Source organism: Suricata suricatta, chromosome 2 (assembly GCF_006229205.1).
Source record: "Suricata suricatta isolate VVHF042 chromosome 2, meerkat_22Aug2017_6uvM2_HiC, whole genome shotgun sequence".
Classification (NCBI taxonomy): domain Eukaryota; kingdom Metazoa; phylum Chordata; class Mammalia; order Carnivora; family Herpestidae; genus Suricata; species Suricata suricatta.
Genome location: NC_043701.1, coordinates 185,990,032 through 186,009,750, shown reverse-complemented (window position 1 = coordinate 186,009,750; position 19,719 = coordinate 185,990,032). Strand labels below are relative to the sequence as shown.

Genomic DNA, 19,719 nt, shown 5'->3' with positions numbered 1-19,719 from the left:
GCGCTGCGCCTGCTGGCCCTGCAGGCGGCCCCCGTGCGCCCCACCTTCTACTGGGAGGAGGGCCCCTGGGTACGTGCTCCTTCCAGCCGCCCGCAGCCCCTCACCCGCGCCTGAGAACAAACCCGGGTATTTAAGACTCCCCTGACCTCAGTAAGACCCGCGGTGTGAACAGGAATGGTCCCTGGTTAAGAAGTGGGGTGGCCTGGGGCGCCCGGACGTCTCGGTCGGCTCTGACTCTTGATTTCGGCTCAGGTCATGATCTCAGAGTCTGTGAGTTCGAGCCCCGTGTCAGGCTTCTCACCGAGTGTGCGGAGGCTGCTTGGAATTCTGTCCCCCTCTCTCTGCCCCTCCCCCCCAATACATAAATGAACATTAAAAAGAAAAAGAAGGTGGTGTGGCCTGAGCAAGGGAGACAAAGGCAAGAAGTCCGTCCGTGTGACGGGTGGGTGGGAGAGAAACATGGACTGCTGCGGGCAGACTGGAGAGGAGTGAGCCGCAGGGGCCCAAGGGCAGGCCGTCCCCAGCCGCAGCATCCTCCGCACCTCAGCAGCTCTCCAGGGAGTCTGGGGTGTGCCCAAGAGCCAGGTGCACACCCCCACTCATGCCCCTCTCTCCCTTCCGCCCCCCACGCTGTCTGGGGAAGCCGGCACGAGGGCTTGAGCCCCGCGCACCCAGGCCTGCACCCTTCTCGAGGTCCCCGCAAGGCTGCCCCCAGGGAGCACGCTGCCCCTCAGAGGAGCCCGGCCAACGGCTGCTGCAGCTGAAGGCTGGAGAAGCCCCAGGCCACCGTCCTCGGGCCTCGTAGGTGCCCCTGCTCCATCTGGGAGGCACCTGCCCAAGGCGAAGTCAGGCTCATCCCCACACACCCTGCTCTTCTCGGGAGCCGCCCAGCCCCAAGCAGCGGAGCCGGCTGACAGGGCGCCTTCTCCGCAGGCTGGTGCTGAGCTGAGAGGCCATCAGCGCCTGGAGATCGTCCAGGAGGACGAAGAAGGCAGCCCGAGAGCCTCCGGGGCCGCCTCAGAGGAGCGCAGCAGGAAGGGCTGGTACCTGCAGGTACGGCCCTGCCCACCCGCCCCACGACGCCCTGCCCCCACCCCGGCCTGAGCCTGAGCCGTGTGGCCCTGCAGCGGGTGGAGCTGGCCCAGCGGTACCTGGCCCAGGCGTCCGAGGTGCTGCTGCAGTGCTTGCAGGTGGCCCTGGGCGGCCAGCTTCTGGACATCGCAGCGGCTGCCAGCCTGGAGACGGTGGAGTGCACCGGCACCCTGGACCCCGGGGCCACCTGCCAGTTCCTGGCGCTGGCTCAGGTTTGGCTCTGCTCTGCACCCCTTCCTCCGGACCCTTCTTGGCCACGTTGGGGGAGAGAGGCCCTGAGCAACCGGCACTCCCTCCTGCCGGTGGCCTGGCCGGTCTCTGCCTGGAGAACAGTGCCCAGCTGGCAGAGGGGCTTCAGGCCCCGGAAAGAAGCAGGGAAGGCCATCCCATCCCCCGAGGTTCCCTGAGCCCCCGCTTATTGCTGATCCCTGTGAGTCCACCAAGCCCCCTGATCCTGAGGCTAGGAGCAAAGGAGTGGGCGGGCGCTGGAGCACAGTGGTGCAGGGCCAGGAGGAGCACGGTGTCCCAGGAAGCACGTACCAGAAGAGGCTGTGCAGCCCCTGCCCGCCCTCCCGCGTGGGCACCCCCGGCCCAGGGCAGGGCTCAGGCCCCTGGGCCCCTCCTGTCTGATTCAGAGCTGCTCCTCCTCGGAGATGATGCGGGATGTTCTGTTGGCGGCCACGGACAACACCAGCAGCTCGCAGCTGGCAGCGCTGCTGCAGCTGGAGCACCGGCTGGAGCGGAAGCAGGGGACGTCCAGCGGCCTGGTCTCCGGCGTGAAGCAGAGGCTGGTGGCCATTTCCCGGGTGCGTGAGCCTCCGAGCCTGCCGCCGCCTCCCGTCGCCAGCCTGGGGGCATTCGGGCCTGGTCCTGACCCTGGTCCCCGCCTGTTAGCTGTGTGGTTCTCGGGGTCACTCACCCTCTCTGACCTCCTCTTCCTCGAGGCCTTGTGGGGATAGGAGTCCACCTCCTCGGTGACCGTAAATGCCCGGGCCCACGGCAGACAGGGAGGGGGGGCCACAGGGTGCCCACGGGCCTCCTTTGAGCCCGCGGTGGAGCACTGTGCCGGAAGGGCCTCCCTCCTCCTGAAGGAGCAGTGCGGGCCCCGGGAGGTGCAGGCCGGTCCCCACGGCCCTGCTGCCCACCCTCGGAGGACACGTCCACGTGTGTCACTGTGGCTGGGGTGAGGTGGGGTCGAGGCGGGCCGGGGTCCGAGGGGGACGGGGTCCGAGGGGGCCGGGGTCCGAAGGGGGATGGGGTGGAGGAAGGCTGAGGTCTGAGGGGGGACGGGGTGGAGTCAGGATGGGGTGGAGGCAGGACGGGGTCCAAGGGGGGACCGGGTAGAGGGGGGACGGGGTAGAGGCGGGACAGAGTGGAGGTGGACGGGGTCAAGGCAGGCCAGGGTGGAGGCAGGCCAGGGTGGAGGGGGTCGAGGTCCAAGGGGAGATAGGGTGGAGGGTGGACCGGGTGGAGGCAGGACAGGTCCGAGATGGGATGGGGTCCGAGGCAGGCCGGGGTGGGGGTGGCTGTCTGCATCACGGGTGGTGGTCCTCCTCCTGCCTCAAGCATCCTTGGGGGAGGCCTGCATGACTCTGGTCACAGACTCAGGGTCGGCTGCACCTGGGGGTGGGGTGCAGACCACAGCCAGGCCACCGTGGCCGCCACAGCAGGTGCCGGGTCAGGGGCACCTAGCGCTATCCTTAGAGCCCCGGGTGTGGACACGCTGAGAGCAGGCCAGACACGCCACAGGGTGACACCTCTCCAGCCGCCGTGAGATTAGACTAGAAATCAATACGGCGGAAAGGCGTGTAGGAAAGAGGCCAGTGCTTTGAGAGCATCATCATCGATTCGTCAAAGAAGAAATCACAATGAAATTTAGAAAACGTTTTAAACTGAGTTAGAGAATAAAAGTGCTATATATCAAAACTTATGAGACTTGTCTAAAGCAGAGCTTTGAGAAAAAATACAGCCTTGAAAAGAAGGAGAAAATCTTAAAATCGGTAATTTAAGTTTTGATCTCTAGAAGCTAGAACAAAAACACCTAAGAAAAATAGAAAGTAACAAATAGGAAATATGTCAATAGAAACAATGAAATTAAAACAAAATTAAGATAGAGGAAAGAAACACGGGTAAAAGGGTTCCAAAGAGAAGATTAACAAAGTCAATGAGCATGTAAGAAGACCTGATAAGGGAAAATAAAATGGGAGAACGTGGCCAAGTCCCAGTGTCAGCACCAGAAAGACACACGGGACCCTTCGGACGCCACAGAGCTGGTCCGGGGACGTCCTCTCTAACCTTACTCCAGTGACCTCGACTATTGGGATGGAAGAGACAAATGTCTCCAAAAACTACAACGTACAAGCTGACAGAATAAAGATCTGAATACGTAATTATCTGTTAAAGAAGCTGAGTCTTTTATTAAAAACGCCCCTACAGAGAAAGTCTCAGACTCAGTTGCCTTCCCCAGTAAATTCTTCCAAACAGTAAAGGAAGAAATAACCTCCCCAAACACTTCTAGAGAAGAGGAGGAAGAGGAGTACTCCCCTTTATTCTGAGGTCCGCTGCGTCTGGACACTAGGACCTGGTGGTGACGTCACAAGGAAGAACCATCTCACTCATCTGAGGAGACCGAGGCAGTGGCCAAGATCAGGCTCAGACAGCCACGCTCCCTGTGGTTCCACATGAAGCCATCGATGTAATTCACCTTATTAGCAGGAGACGATTCTTTAGGTCACCTTGATAAACGTGGGGAAGCATTTGTCAAAATTCAGCACCAAGATGTGATTTTACGAAACGAAGATGGAAGATAACTTCCTGAATTTGAAAAAAGAATGTCTTTTAAGTCCCAGAGCAAACCTCGTCCCATCTGGAAGGACCGGAAGCTTCTTCTCCAGGAGTCTCAGCTCCGGAGGCCCCCGTGGTCCAGCGAGGCCAGCGGTGAAAGAAGGAAGCGGAGAAAGGACAGTCCGCGCCGAGGTCAGGGGCCTGATGTGCCTATTTCGCAGGTCGTCAGAGAAACGGCAGCAGCACTCCACATGGCAGGTGCAAACAAACAGAAAAGGAAAATGAGTGACCGTTTTTGGCAGCATCAGAACAATCAATACCTAAGGGAAAGTCTGACATAGGACACCCCGACCTCTCCCTGAAAACTACAAACCTCCTGAGAGATTCATTGAAAAGGTAGTGCCTGCTGGGAGTCAGAACGCAAGCCGCGGCCCCTGGCACCGTCAGAATGGCTGACGTCAGCGACACAGGAAACATCGGTGTAGGCGAGGACGTGCAGAAGGGGACCCTCGTGCGCTGTCGGGGGGGCGGTGCAAACTGGTGCGGCCCCTGTGGAGCAGTGTGGGGGCTCCTCAGAATGTTTAACATGGAACTACTCTGTGACCCAGTAATTGCATTCCCGGGAATCTATCCGAGAAACACAAGACACACGCGAAGCCCTGTGTTTATAGAAGCGTGACCTACGGGGCTGAGCAGCCCGTGTCCACCGACTGATGAGCGGATACAGAAGAGGTGTTCGTATACACGAGGGAATGTTGCTCAGCCATCAGAAAGAATGAAATCCTGCCATCTGCGATGACGTGGATGGAACTGGGGAGAATGATGCCAAGCGAAACAAGGCAGAAAAAGACAAACACCCTATGAGTTCACTCACATGTGGAATCAAGAAACAAACGGGCGAAGGGAAGAAGAGACAGACAAACCAAGAAACAGACTCAACTACCGGAAACACACTGCTGGTGGCCGGAGGGCCGGCGGGTGGGGCTGGGAGGGACAGGTGACGGGGACGGAGGTGGGCACCTGTCCTGAGGGGCACCGGCTGCGGTGTGGAAGTGTCGAATCACTGCATTGTACACCGGAAGCAGATGCGAACCACACTGGAATTTGAATAAAAACTGAAATGAAAACAAGCTGGGGAAGCGGCCCCGGAGCTCACGTCCTGTGGGTACAAGGGGTGTGCTCCCTTCAGGAAGAAAAGACTCTCACAGAAAAAAGTTACACCAGTGGAATTTCACAAAAAATGGTCAATAAACATGTTTAATGGCACCCAAAGTCATTAGTTATTAGAGAAATGCAAAAACTAAAACTGCACTCAGATGGCTAGACCCCCGCCCGGGCACTAAAATGGAGCAGGCGCAGCAGGACGTGGCCACACTGGTGCGCCGGCCTGCTTGGACGCAGGAGCCCCTCTGGCATCGGGGTCTGTGCTCAGCCGGAGCCTCTGTCCCTGGCCTGGGCCCTGCAGGAGTGCCCCACGGGCACATGCCCGGGGCGGGCCAGCTGCGGGGACAGCCCTGGTGGACAGAGGCCGGTGGCGCTTACTGGGCGCAGTGCACCCCGCTCTCCTAGGAAGCCTGTCTGGTCCCTGGCTCCTCATCTGGGCCCGTGGGTGCGGCTGGGTCGTGCTTCTGCTTCCTGTCCACTCCACCTGCACACTTGGACATGAGCGCAGACACCGGCAGGCGCTGGCTGACACGAAGCAAGTGGACCGCTCTCTGGGGAGCAGTGCGCCTCGGAGCCGGCAGGGGGCCTCGGAGCCGGCTGGGTCTCCGACAGGGGTGCTCCTCAGAGCCCGTGCCCCTCGGAGCGGTTTGCGCCGTAGGACAGGGGCACACGTGTGTCCACACCTGCGGCGTTCAGGGGACCGGGCAGAGGATCAGAGGGAAGACACCAAGTGGCTAGAGGGTCTTGCGTGTGTTACTTACTCGGGTTCTCAGGCCTGCTTGTGTCGGGCAGGTCAAGTTTGCCACACGGGACACGGGGTGGAAGGTGGGTGGATCCCAGTGGAGGCCGCGTGCGCCCTCTGCCCCCTGGTGGCGGCCGCGAGTCCTGCAGGGGTCCCGCCGCAGGCTGGCTGAGCAGACCCCAGCGGGAGGCTCCGCACAGAGCATCTGTGAGCACAGCTCAGGGACGGGGCCAGCGTCCGGCATGGTCCCTTGATGCCCCTTGATGCCCGTCTGTCACACGCAGGCTTGGCAAAATCTCTTGGTCACCGAGCAGCATTTTAACATCCTGAATGAAATCCCACCGACTTTTCGGATTCTCTTCTTGCACCACAGCCGGGATGGGTAAGGCCTTCCTGTTCCGGTTCTGGGGGCCTTGGCCGCCTGGTTAAGAAGTCCAGCAGGGCAGTGCGGACACAGCCCTGTCACGGGGGCGGGGGGGTTGCTGTCACGATGGAGGGCGTGTTATGGGCTCACGAAGGCTCTGGCTGGACTGACACAGGCGGGCAGGCGCTACAGGCCAAGAGGGGGCGGGTGCAGCACCCACCAGGCTGGCGTGACGGGGCAACGCGATGCCACCCCCCCTCCCCGCACCGTGTGCCTGCCAAGCAGAGAGAAGGCAGACAGCTCCGGCGGTGACTGTGCCCAGATGGGTCTGTCTTGATTCTGCGTCTTGGCCAAGGCATTGGTGGGGAGGGGGCTCTGCCAGGGTGCGTGTGGTCCGCAGAACAGGCTCCCCGCGGGCCCCAACCAGCTGGGCTCTGACCCTGCCCGGCGCTCTGGCAACAGGACCCATCTGTATGGCGCTGCCTGCGAGAGACCCAGGTCCGTCCCTGCGGCCAAAGGGAAGGCGCTCCAAGCGGGCGGTGAGTCCTCCCCGAAGGGGCGCGGCCCAGTCCCGCCTCACGCAGGCTTGCACCTGCCTTTCTCCACTGGCGGAGGGGCTTGCCGGTGCCACTTGTTGAGCCCGTGAGAGACGGGGCTGCGGGCAGAGACCTGTGTTTCCCGGGGCCAGGCCCCAGCCTCCGCCTGCCCTCCAGGGCCGCGCTCGCTCGGCTCTACAGTTTTTTCTCCCAGGAAACCCGACAGCCCCACTTGCCTCCTCCCACCTCAGGCACGTTATCCCGCTTCCCATTTCTCTGGAAACTAAGGGAGGCTGTAGACTGGGGGACGCCCGTCCGGCTCCCCGCTCTGACAGCCACCGCGGGTGCCCGTGTTCATGCACAGCCCCCGCTCCATCTGGCCTCAGCCCCTCAGGCTGTGGGGTGGGGACAGCGACGGTGTTGATCTCCACAGGCTTCTGCAAGGTGGCCCGGGTGGCCGTGAACCCGGCCACCTTCTCCTGCCTATTGGCCAGTGCCCAGCAGTTCCGGGAGCTGGCCCAGGTGAGGTGAACAGTGAGCACACGGCCATGAACTCAAGCGCGGTGAGACCCCTGAGCCCAGCTGCCCGGGCTGCTCCCACCGTGCGGGGAGGACCAGGCCCGGGGCCTGGCTGCAGTGAGGGGTGGGAGAGAGGGCTAGGTGAGCGGCGCCAGCCACCCAGACCCCGGGCTCTGCTGGACACCCAGGTCGGGGGTCCCCAGAGGACGGCCGACCCCTCTTTGACTCCTTGAGTGAGTCTGTTGTGGGTGTCTCCATGATGTGAGTGGAGGAGCCTGTGGGTCTGGGGCAGGCCGGTGGGCGCAAAGAGCCTGCTGTGCAGCTGAGCCGGGCCCCTGGCCGCCAAGCGTTTCTCTGGGAGAGCAGGTCCGAGGGTCCTGCAGGGCTTTCCTCCCTCCGTGCTCTGACTGGGCTGGGGCTTCATGTGGCCCCCGGAGACACTTGTGATCACGGCGATGTCTGGGCTGCGGCAGGAATTGGAAAATGGGCACCAGCACCATGAGAGGGAAGGACAGTCTCTGCAGAAGTTTGGGGAAGTCCTGACAGGCCTGGAGGAGTACCTGAGGCCGCTGCTCCCCGTGCTCAGCAGCCCGGAGCCCAGGTACCTGTCGCGGGCTGACCCCGGGAGAGTTCCACCCACCACGGATCCCTGCACAAGGGTGGAGGCCACGGGGGGCGTGACAGAGCCGGGCTGGCTAGATGTGCTGGGGGGCGGGGGTTGGGGCACAAAGTCCAGCACTCTCCCCAGGATAGGGAAGAGGGTCACCATGTCTCTGTCCCCAGAAGTGGTGCTGGGGGCAGTCAGGACTCCGACGCCTGGGGGCCAGGGTGGCCAGGGCAGGGGGCTCAGCCTGCAGGCCAGAGCCTCCCAAATCCCAGCAAAAGCTGAGTGGCTGGCCGTGGGGGGGCCGGGCACCATTCCCACCCAGAGGTTCGAGTCTCTGCGATGAAGCCGATGAGCCCTGCTCTGCCCTGGGTCAGACCGTGCTGAATTCAGATGGAGAATGCACAGGGGGCCCCTCAAACCCAAAGTGCCAGGCTCGGGGCCTCCGCCCTAAGGAGAAGGCCTGACTCTGGGGGGCGCGTCCCCACCACTAAGGCCCCCACGGCCCCCTGCCGTTGCAGGGCCTGGTGCCCGTGCCGGGTGAGAGAGGGGTGCCCGGCCCGGGTCCTGAGCCCCTTTGACTTATTCTTGGTAGAGAAGAAGCCAGAGGCCTTGGGCACATGGTCCTTTTTAGATTTGCCAGCTGGTGAGAAAACACCCGGAGGCCTGTTTGCGTCTGTCTGTGCCCAGTTATCCCCGGCCCCATCTCGGAGAGCCCGGTCCCCAGAAGGGACTCTCACTGGCCTGATGTGAAACATCCAGAGAGATGTTCCTCACGTTCTTAGTACAGGTGATGTTCATGTGTTTTTAAAAACCTGAGGATGTGCCTTTGACCCCCAGAACACAGACGCCCACAGTTGTTGCAGATTCGGGGAGACCAAAGGGCAAAGACAAGGAAAGGAAAGCGTCGCTGCCCCAGGGTGAGCGGGAGCGCCGAGGGGAAGCTGGCTTGGGAGAGCCCAGGTGGGTCAGAAACAGGCCCCCCGGAGGGTCTCCCAGGGCGTGGGCAGGCCCTCGGGCCCCGGCGCCCCCTCGGACCTGCGCCTCCCGGGAGCGCTGGCCGCCGCGGGGTGGCAGGCTGCCCGTCACCCTCAGGAGCTTCCGCACAGGGACCTGCTGGCTCCTGAGTGCAGGATGGCGCCTGCTGGCCTGAGCGCCCCTGGGGAGGGGTCCCCAGCGCCCCAGCTTCAGGGACGTCCTGGTCGCCTCCGCGCAGTCAGGGCAGCCCCTCCGGTTTCCCGCTCCATGTGCCGGGAAGGGTGGGAAATGTGCCCGCCCCGTCCTCCCAGCCCCGCGGCCAGGGCGGAGTGTGACCGTGAGGCTCAGTCCCCCAGCCGCGCCTGCGACTGCGAACTGCGTTTCTCAAAGGCATTTTCGCTTGTCTCCTTTTCCGACGCCCACACGGCGCCACTGAGCGGGAGGAAAAGGGCAGCCCCTGCACGGGGCGCTTCGGTCCAGAGGCCCCGCCGGTGCCCCTCCCCACGCGCGGCGCTGCCCGCACTCCGGCTCGCGTGTCGCAGCGGCTGCAGCTCAGGGTGGGGGCGCCCGTGGCCTCGGGACGGTAGTGATGCCCCCGCTCCAGGGGAGAGGCCAGGGCTGGCCCGCCGCGGGCACCTCTGTCCACGCGACTCTGCCCTAAAAATCCCCCTTGGCGCACTTCAGTAATTTGTTTTACTTTATACATAGAGTAGATTCCACTAAAGTGTCTAGTGACCTCCCCCAGGACCATCTACGCCCGTCAGACAGGGCAGGTTTTCTCTACCAGGCCAAGGTGGTCCCGCCGCTCTCCAAGGGCCCGTGATGACCTGGAGAAGCTGCCACGGCTCAGGTGCAAACCTTCGTCCTCTGAGAGGCGGCCCCCTGGTTAGGGGTCATGGGTTCCAGGACCTGCCCCGGCAGGACCCGGCGGCCCTGTGACCCAGACTTTGTCCAGGTCTGAGCTGTGACTCAGCTGTGCCGTCAAAACGAGCGTCCTTCCCCAGACCCCACCCCATGCTCCCCTCCCTCCTCCCCTCACCCCGTCACAAGCGGAGCCGAGCTCAGACTTCTTCTTGTGTCTCCAGTCGATCGACCGGCATCACAGGGACAGGCAGGCCCGCGCAGGGGGTTGTGGGTCTCAGGAGCCCGGCTCCTGCGGCCTTGGTAGCCGGTGCCGCCCTGTCCACAGTTCAGCCCGAGGCTGCGGACAGCACTGTCCTCGCTGCGGACCGGCATCTTCTGGAGCTGCCGCTCGAGGGTCTCTCCGTGTTTGCGGAAGGGGTGGTCTCCGTGTCACGAGAGTTTTCCCTGCAGATGCTGTGGAATCGCCTCCGTAAAGAGGACACAGGTAAGGAGGACCCTTGGCTGCACTGAGGTTCAATTTCAAAATGGACTAAGTTACCGTTACGTGGACTCCTGTCAGTTATCATCAAACGTGGTGGCATGTGTCTGGGCACACGTGGGTTCGGGGTATCACAGAACACCTGCTGTGTGCCAGGTGCCGGTGAGGCACGCGGACGGGCACTGGGCGTCGGTCGGGGCCGCGCACACTGGGGTCTGAGAGGCGGGGCGGCGGCGAGCAGCCAGTGACCTGGCCGATCCCGGAGGCGGCATGAGGCGATGGGGGGGTGCAGGGGCGGGCCTGGGCTGACAGTGGCCCGTCTGTCGGCGCCTTCCACGCAGACGTGCTGGGTCTGGGAGGCCCTCCTGGCTGCGGGCCGGCGCTCTGGGCGGGCCCCGGCGGGCAGGCCGCACCTCAGTGAGTATGAACGGAAACTGAAAACGGTCAATGTGGACTTCCACCTGCATCTGGACGAAGTGACAAGGGCCACATCTGCCCTCCCAGCTGAGCGCAGGGAGACGGTGACGCAGAGGGAGCAGCGGCTTCCTGACGCCGGAGAGTGGGCACAGAGCCTGGGCCCTGGGAGGGGGCCCCAGGGACGTGGAGCCCCACGAGGGGAGTCCTGGAACTGGGGGCCACCCATGTCCCCACACTGAAATTGGACAGAGATGGTAACGCAATGCATCCAGAAGTTTCCAGAAGCCCCCGACACAAGAAGCAGAGCAGAGACGTCAGGGAAGGCGGTCGGAGCGATGAAGACCCCCAGCGGCACGTTGACAGCAGCCACGACGCAGCAGGTCCTTGTAAGACGGGGCAGGAGGTCACGGAGTGACGGGAAGAGGCAGCCGCTGCTCTCACGAGGGGGAGAGATGAAGAGACGGTCGGAGTGACTGGAAGGGACAGCTGCCCGCTGCTGCGTGCAGCGGACTCCACAGCCGCCAGCGTCACGGGGTGGGGCTGTTCCGCAGCTGGGGCCATGACAGACGCTGCCGACACCAGCGCGGGCGGAGCGGGAGCCACGACCAAAAGGTGGGTTTCTCGAACCCCCATTTGGAAATTTAAAAACACGCTCCTGCACATCTCACAGGACTCCTGATCACAGGCAGGTGCAAGCCTGCTGGCGTCTCTGAAAGTGTGGGAGGTAAGCACGGAGTCCAAGGGGTTTGAGCAAGGCCAGGAGGGGGGCAGGAAGCACATGAACAAACACCAACAAAATAGAAGACGGACAAAGTTTTTAAAAACTCACAACACAGACACATTCTGGGGAGCATGATCAAGAAAAACACGCACGGGGCACAAATGCACACCGTGAGGAGTAGAAGGACCCTCTGACTCGGAAGAGGCGTCGGAGATTTGGAAGCTGGTGAGAGAACTTCATAAGCAGCTCCCCTCGATTGTTCCAGCACTCAGGCAAAGCGGGCCAAGTCCTGGGAAAAAACGGCTCGGGACTCACGGAGGCAAACCGCCCCGTCTCCTAACCAACAGAGAAGGGGCCAGTGGCGTCACATCGCCTGCTGAAATCTAGCAGACTCTCCAGAAACAGCTGATGTCCATCTTGACAAATCTCCCTGAGAATAAGGGGAAAGGCGGCCCCTCCACCCTCCGGCTCACACCCAAACGGCCAAGAACAGCACAAGGAAGAAAAATATAACTTTCATCACCCAGTCTGACCCTGAAAGTTTACAAGTGTCATTAAATTAGACCAAGGGTAAACAAACTTAATAAGCATCTTGGTCACTTGTTTGCAGAAAAACAGCATTTGTTAAAGTGAATGCATTCCTAATAGAAACTCTTAGCAAACTGGGTTGGGATGAACACCACTCTCCCTGGCGGAAGGGTCCGCCCAGGTCCTGAGTGAGCTGCCTTTGTGACAGCCCAGCACACAGTGAGGACACAGCCAGAGTCTCACTCTTCCCTCCTGGAATGTGGGCGCACGCGCTGGAATGAGAGGCAGGAGGGCTGAAAGAGAGGAGGTAAACTGTCCGTATTGCCGGAGCCTCTGAGCCGGCAGGGCAGTGGAGGGCGGGTGCCCCGCGTGGTGTGTGAACCGTCAGCCAGGTGGGCCGGGGGCCTCTGGTGACTGTTCCTTTCTTAGGGTCTCCTGGCTCGGCCTGTTCCTGCGAGCCTTTCCATTTGAGAAGTTTCCACTCTCACAACTTTACAGAAATTAAAATCCATTGTTCTCACTACTTTTTGGGTGTTTTTTATTGAGATGAGACAGGATGTAAAATTAAAGTGAACCATTCAGGGACATTAGTGCATTCCCGCTGGCTTCCAACAGCGCCTTCTTTTCCTGTCTGCAGCCAACGGGGCCGTGAAGAGGGAGGCCAAAGGCAAAGACTCCAGGAAGAGGAACCCAACTAGGAGGGGACACAAGGTGGGCAGATGAGGCCTCGCTGGCCACAGGCAGAGGGCCCGGGGGGCTGGGGTCCCACCTGCGGGGCAAAGGGGCCCTAAACACCGTTGTCTGTGGAGCAGAACGCTGCGCCCCGGCTCATCCCCCTGGACTGCCTCCTGGTCGACCCCGACAACTTCAAGTGTATCCTTTATCGGCCCCGCCGCCAGAGACCCCCAAGCGTGTGGGCTGCTTCTCCTTAACCCAGACCCAGTCATCGCGGACCCCCACGAGGAGGCCCAGGGCACAGGCAAGCATCTCTCACAGGCCCCTGGGCGTGTGCACACGTGCCACACGCCACCCCGGGGGCTCCGGCGCGGAGGAGCGTGGGCTCAGTGCTGAGGCCTCCCCTCTCGGCTGCCTCCCTTCACACCGGCCACGCAGGGTGGGGGTGCGTGGGCCGGATGTCAGCTGTATGACAAATGAGCCCCCGAAGCGAGGTCCGGTGCCCCTCCGGGCCCAGACGTGACTCCGTGCTGTCCCCTGCAGCCCTCAGAATCCAATTCCTTGGGTTTTTCTTTTGCTGAGTTCGTTCTTAAAGTCTCTCTGAAGAGGTCTTAGGGTAGGGAAGGAGCACGGACATTTCCACAAGTGGTAAATGTTGACTCCACCACATCCCCATCCCTGTGCACCAGCTCATGCCAGCACACACCAGCGCCACGCCAGGGGCCACAGTAGGAACTACCATGGCCACAGCATTTGGGCCTGCGGCCGCCGGGAGCCCCTCACTGTCCCACGGGTGAGACAAAGCTCCTCTGTCTTGTCACCATTCACTTTGTGTTGCAGACACGCTGACTCCCGTCTCCGTGACCCAGGACATTTTGGAAAGATTCCGAGACACGTTCACTGCTCTGTGGGTGGGACATCTGGGAAAGAAGCGCTTCCCCAGGTTGGTCTGGGGACACTGTCCCTGTTCCGCATCAAGCCGGTTTATGTGACCCACCAGAGGGGTGCTCCCCACTCTCTGGCTTCCAGCTCCCCCTGGCCCCTCTTCCTCCCTGTTTCCCTCAGGTTCCCCCCAGGCCTGACCTCCCATTTTATCCCGTGAGTGGCTGGGGTCCAGCCTTTCTTCATTCACAAGTGGGCTCCTGGTCCTCACGCGCCTGCATGGGGGTTCGCTGTCCTGTCCCACTTTACAGATGAGGACCTGGCACCCAGGAGTGTGCTTCTGCCCAAGGACCCCCAGCCAGCCTCCTATAGGGTGTGCCCCTGGCTCTGGCACTTGGTGGGGGAGGGGAGGGGAGACCCTGCAGGGGCGGGGCTGGGCTGTGGGTGGGCGGGAGCCTGTGGGAGGGGTGGGGCTGTGGGCGGGCAGGGCCTGCCGGGAGGGGGCAGGCTGCAGTGGGGTCAGGCCTCAGGGCCTGCTGGGGCGGGGCCACGACTGGGCGGGGCCTGTGGGGGAGAGGGGACAGCGTTGTAGGGGAGCCTGATGGGGCGGGGCCGCTGGCGGGTGGGCGGGGCCTGTGAGAGGAAGCCGGGCAGTCATCGGGCAGGATTGTATGGGGGCTTGCTGGGGCGGATCCTCCGCCAGATGGGCTGCTGGTGGGCGTGGCCTGTGAAGGAGGTGTGGGTGGGCGCATAGCCGGGGCCCCTGGAATGAGGCCCAGTGCCGGTTGGGCGCGGGGATGCCCTCATGCGGGTGCTCTCAGAGACCTGGGAGAGGTTGGCCACTAGGGAAATGTCCTTCTAACACTTTACAAAGCCGCTGCGCAGTGAAATGAGGGTCTGCTCCAGGGACGGGACGTCTCTTCTCAGGAGAACCACATGGGTAGAAACCAGGATCGGGGTCAACCGTGGGCACCAGGAGCGTGGACGTTAGTTCTGTCTCAGCAGAGGGATCGGACAGGGAGCAAAGAGCACAGGGCACAGGGCGGGCTTTGCTTTAGAAACACCTGCTGAGAGTTTGTTGGGCCCGCAGCTGCAGCCTCAGGCTTCAGGACAGATCTGGGTCGGCCTGCAGCACCGGGCGCCCTGGGCCGCCCTGGGCCGGCCGCTGCCTGCTGCTGGCTCCACCCACCGGGCCACCCTCCCTCCCTTTGCAGCCAGGCCCAGTGGGAGCAGCTCCTAGGCCACTGCAGCGGCTTCTTCTTCTATGGGATGGAGAGCTTCCTGTCCCACGTCATGGTGGAAAGGTTGGCTGCCATGAACCTAGAAGGTGAGACAGCCCCTCAGTGCTCGGAGCGCCCGACCCTCTGCCAGGACCCCAGCGGACGAGATGAATCCGCGCAGGGACAGAACAAGGCCCCCGTGTCTCCATCAGGCATCGACTGTCTGAGCAAGGGCTCCGAGCGCTGGGGCCTGCCTAGAGGCACAGCCAGGCTCTGGGGGAAGCCCCTCCAGCCCTCCCCCTCCTGCCAGTTCGGAGCTGTGGACCTGGCAGGCCCCGCCAGAGTCAGGAGCTAGGGAGTTCAGCCCCTGGAGCGCGCCTGAGGAATCCAGGAGGGCTGGGTGGGCATTTCTGGAACACGCTGATCCCAGCCGCCCCCACTCCTTCAGCGGTCGTGGGCACTGTGGGCCTTGTGTTCCATCTGACTGTCCCCTGAGGACTGAGTGGGTGGTCTGGCTCGCCCCTGAGTCACCTTTTCCTCAGCGGGTGGCTGGCCGCCTTGCACAGTCACGGGGAGAGCTTTTCCAGGGACCCCTTGAAGATGCCCTCAAGATGACCCACGATGGCGCACGTGCACACTTGTCACAGGGTCACTGCCCCCTGCCCCAAACACCTGGTGCTTGTCTCCTCCCAGCCCCCTGGAAATGGGGGTGAGGCCACCACCCCACCCCACCCCAGAAGTCCGTCACCTGGCGGAGTCCTTGCCCCAAAGGGGCACAGAAACAAGGCCTCTCAGACGGAAAGGTGTGTGAAGTCACCGGGCACATGGGGGGCTGACAGCACCTCTGGGGCCCCCTATTTGTGACTAAGGCTTGTCCTCACAGCCTGGAGGTCCTGCCTGCCCCTGGGGACAGCCCCCCCGAACCGCCCTCAGCCGGGTCCCTGTAGGAAGTGGGGAGTCCACTTCTGTCCTGTGCAGCTCCCCGCACATCCACAGCCGGGTGTCACAGTGGGCCCACGGGGCCAGGGTGACCTACTGTCACCATGTGTGTGAGACACGCACTCCCGCCCCCCCCCAGCAAGCCTGGAGCCAAGAGCCTCTGCGGAGCCGGGGAGTCGGGGGGCTGCCCCGGAGGGCACGCCAGCCTGCCCTGCCGCCGCGCCCGCTTGTACCCGGAGCCCATGAAGGGTGTGGGGGCCCCAAAACAAATGAGGTTCCCATGGGCTCAGGTAGCCGGTGGGGGGGGGGGCTTGGAAGAGGCCTGCGGACGTCAAGTCCTAGCCTGGGCAAGGCCACCGGCCAGCACTGGCCACCTTGGCTCCGGAGTGCAGCTGCCGAGTGCTGTCCTCCTGGGTCCCGCAGAGTGCCAGGTGATGGTCCTGCTGGACCGGACGCGGTCCTACCAGAGCATGTGGCGGCACACGGAGCACTCAGAGAGCAAGAGGTGCCTCATGTCCCCTGCGTCAGAGCCTCCCTCCACACCCCTGACTGGGGACTCCTGGGGGAGGGGCAGGGTGTGTGCGGGGAAGGCAGAGACCCGCGGGGGAGCCGGGACTCCACCGCCTGTCCCCGAGCCCGTCCCTGGAAAAGTCCGGTGAGGTGAGGGCGCAGCTCCCGCACAGACCCCGGGGAAAGAGGGCCAGCAGCTGGGAGGGCGCCCTGGCTTCGGAGCTCCCCCTACAGGGCCTTCAGGCACCGCCCCCCCAGGAGCAGGGCCCCGCCTCCTGACGGATGCCCCGCCCCCTGGCTCCCCACCATGCTGGGGGTGGTCTGGGAGGATTGGGCAGCACTCTGGCTGCCTCTTGTTAGAGGACATTTAATCTGGGGCCGGAGGGCGTTCTCCATTCTTCCAAGAACTCGGAGATCTGTCCATCCAAGGACACATGTCAATACTTGGTGCTGTTTGGGCTGTGCACTGGGGACGGCTCAGGCAGTCACATTGGATCGTGGTCCCTCACAGTGTGGCCCAGCTGTCCCTGGAGAAACCCGTCGAGACGGCCATCCTTCTGAGTCTGGTGGGGGTCAGGAGCATCCTGGCGAACCAGTGGCCCACCTCCCTGCAGCACAACGCCCTTCGGGCCAGCATCCTGTGGGAAAGTGAGTGGGTGCAGCGGTCCCAGGCTGCCACCGCCCTGCGGGCCTCCGGGAGCCTGCCAGCCGGGCCCCGGGCCAGTCTCAGGGATGTTTCTTCCCCAGATCTGTTGACAGTTGGCAGGCCGGTCGGGAGAGCCGTCCATCTCCTTCGGAAGACGGGAGCTGGTGACACGAATACCCATGGTAACAAGCTGTTCCACGTCCCCTCCCGCGTCCCCGACCAGATCCCCACCCCTGGCCCTGCAGCCCTGCAGCCCCGCAGCCCCGAAGGCTAGCGTGTCCACCTCCTGTCCCCGCACACGCTGACAGCACGGCAGCCTCCGAGACTTCTGGCCTCCCACACCCGTAGGGGAAACACCGTGGCCGTTAGCACGGCTCATCTGTCTTTAGCTCTGAAAGCCCAGGCGTGCTCTCTGGGGCTGGGGGACCCGCGCTTGGTTCCTCTGGGCAGACAGACACCGCTTCGCACCTTCACATGGGGTCCTGGGCCTGGAAATCTGAGATCCGACCCCAGCCCGTAGCCGGAGCGGCACACTAAAAGAGCAATCTTCTGTAACTAAGAGAGGTTTAGCCCAGGCTGACTCACAGTGAAGCCTTCAGACTACAGCACAAAGACTACGTGGTCCACAGTCGTGAACATACGTGCTTGTTGGATGGATGGTGAGGGAGGGAGGGCCTGGTGGCAGCAGGTGCATGAAGGCGGAGAGCGTCTAGAAAGAGCCAGTGGTGTGGGGGCTGCCACGCCACGCTGGGGACAGCAGGAGAGGCAGCCGTGGCCCCGCGTGCTCTGTTGTCCCGAGCGGATGTGCACTGACCGGAAGGGGCAGGACCGTGATTGCCATGCGCCCCCCCACCCCAGTCAGCGGTGGCAGCCCGCTGGCCACAGGAGGCCCCAGCTGGTGGAACTTCCTGGGTGCCTCACACTCAGCGTGGGGGTGGTCTGGGGGGGACAGGTGGGCCTTGGCGTCCCGAGGCGGGGCGTGCGGCAGGGTGTGTTAAGGGCCACACGTGAGTCAGGAGCACCGTGTGCCGTGAGCCTTGCTCAGGCCCTGAGCGCCCCACAAGCGCCACCCCGCTCTCTGCAGATGAGTCTCTGAGGACCGTCAAGGACAAGCTGCCGTCTTTCCGGCCACTGCCCGGTGGCCCTGAGCGACTCCCCATCGCCCTCAACATGGTCCTGTACGGGCTGCCACACCTGGCCATCGGGTGACCCCCACCCCCGAGGACACGGACCCCAACGGCCCCTCCGAGGACCCACCACCCAGCCCTCCCCCCCACAGGCTCCCATCTCCAGCAGCCCCGCCCCCGAGCCCCAGTTCTGCACAGGCCCCCTGGGCCCTCCCGGTCCGGCCGGGCCTGGGCTCCCTCCTTGCCCCAGCCAGCATGCCCAAGGCCCTCTCCGGGGGCTCCACGGGGGTGGACGTGAGGGGGGCATCGGGGCTGACCCCGCAGTTGCCCGGGCCCCCAGGACCCTCCCCTTCTCCATGGGCCTGTGGTGGGGAAGCCGCCTGGACACGGGGCTGGGGCTGGGACAAGGGGTGGCCCCCCTCCCACGGTCTTCAGCAGCAGGGGGCCCCCTGGAGGATAGCCTCCCTGCGGTAAGGCCCTCGGTCCCTAAAGACTCACCGTGGCCACCGCACCCTGGCTCCTGGGGGTTTACGTGCTTTAGTAAAAACAACTAAATTGAGTGTCTGTGGTGTGGCTTCTGCGACCCCAGGTGACCCAGCTTGGCTAGTCCCTGGAGAGGGCGCTCAGTCTGGTACCGTGCCGCGGCGGGGCCCAGCCCGTGTTTGCTGAGTGAATGCATGAGCGCGTGAGGTCTGGCCCGGAGGACGCTGGCCGGGGGGGGGGGGGGGGGGGGCGCCCCGCAGAGGTGCCCTTGAGGCCGGGCCCCCAGGACGCAACCGGCGGCTCCGTGCGGGATAGCCATGTGTGGCTGGAGGCGGGAAGTGGGTCTCAGGTGCCCCCAGAGTGGGACATGCAGCAGCGGGGTCTCCCCCGGAGCTGGCCTTCCAGCTGCCCCCTGTGGGCGGCGCCACCTGCGAGGACAGCCCCAGGAGCAGCCACCGCCCCAGCGAAGGACACCGGCCAGAGTTGAGGGTGGTCTAGGTGCGGCCCTGGCCCGCTCGGAGTCTCAGGCAGGAGGCTGAGTGGTGAGGACCCTGTGTCCCAGGGGTCTCCCAGCTGTGGCCCAGGGACAAAGGAGGCCAGCTCCAGGCCCCTCACCAGAGGGTCCATGGCTGGGGGAGGGGGAGGGGCAATGTCTCCTCAGGCACAGGGTCCTGGCCAGCAGCCCCTTGGACAGGTGCCAAGGCCAGGCCACAGAATGCCCATGTCCCCAAGAGCCCAGCAGCTAGGCCCAGACACGCTGGACCTGGGGGCCGCTAGCAACACCCTCTCCAGGCCTCTGAGCACCGGCTCCGGGGCCACCTGGGGGCCAGAGGATGCCAGGCCTCAGGCCAATGACTGCTGGGGCCGAGGCCCAGGAGCTAAGCAAACAGGACATGATAGGAGGACTCAAGGGTCTGTCCCTGGCACACGCGAGGCGGGGTTTGGGGGGGGGGATGCCCTCTGACCCGAGTCCCGGCTGCTGGCGGCAGGCCCTGGGCCCAGCAGCACGGCCTCCCTGCTCTGGGCCACAGGGACCAGCGCCGAGACCTCCTGGGTCGGAGCCTAACACAGGCCAAGTGCTGAGGGGAAAAGCACAGAAGGAGGCCGGCGGGGAGAGATCACGGCGCACCCCGCACGCTGCTGAACTGAAAGGTGACCACAGCAAACACTAGGGAAGGTGCCGGCGGACGGGGCAGCCCCTCGGGGGGACGTCTCCTGAACTCCGCATGCAGTCAGCCTGCGGGCAGCCACCGCACTCCTGGGGCGCGTCCCCGAGACACGGAGCCCGTGCGCACACCGCGCGTGCCTGCTTAGACAGGCTGGACAGCGCCGCGTGTGCTCTGCCTGAGGGTTAGACCGGCTCTGGGCACGGGGGTGCGGAGCCCCCGCGGCAGGGGCCTGAGCCGAGTGCCAGGGCCAGAGCCAACGGGCCCGCGCGGCTGAAGA

The 19,719-nt window shown here is 63.6% G+C and overlaps 1 protein-coding gene across 1 annotated transcript in view; it reads left to right on the top strand.

Moving 5' to 3' along the window:
* The window catches only part of CFAP46 (cilia and flagella associated protein 46), a 91,556-nt gene extending 73,206 nt beyond the window's left edge, over positions 1-18,350 (top strand). Inside the window, exons 43-61 of the mRNA XM_029932813.1 lie at positions 1-69; positions 934-1,053; positions 1,128-1,304; positions 1,728-1,898; positions 6,067-6,164; positions 6,609-6,685; positions 7,116-7,204; positions 7,675-7,802; positions 8,646-8,725; positions 9,973-10,131; positions 12,429-12,502; positions 12,604-12,664; positions 12,735-12,770; positions 13,307-13,409; positions 14,563-14,675; positions 15,931-16,012; positions 16,529-16,665; positions 16,765-16,845; positions 17,748-18,350. Coding sequence (XP_029788673.1) covers positions 1-69; positions 934-1,053; positions 1,128-1,304; positions 1,728-1,898; positions 6,067-6,164; positions 6,609-6,685; positions 7,116-7,204; positions 7,675-7,802; positions 8,646-8,725; positions 9,973-10,131; positions 12,429-12,502; positions 12,604-12,664; positions 12,735-12,770; positions 13,307-13,409; positions 14,563-14,675; positions 15,931-16,012; positions 16,529-16,665; positions 16,765-16,845; positions 17,748-17,872 — 1,980 coding nt within the window. The 3' untranslated portion in view covers positions 17,873-18,350. The remainder of the gene's footprint in view (positions 70-933; positions 1,054-1,127; positions 1,305-1,727; positions 1,899-6,066; positions 6,165-6,608; positions 6,686-7,115; positions 7,205-7,674; positions 7,803-8,645; positions 8,726-9,972; positions 10,132-12,428; positions 12,503-12,603; positions 12,665-12,734; positions 12,771-13,306; positions 13,410-14,562; positions 14,676-15,930; positions 16,013-16,528; positions 16,666-16,764; positions 16,846-17,747) is intronic.
* The last annotated feature ends 1,369 nt before the right edge of the window (positions 18,351-19,719 follow it).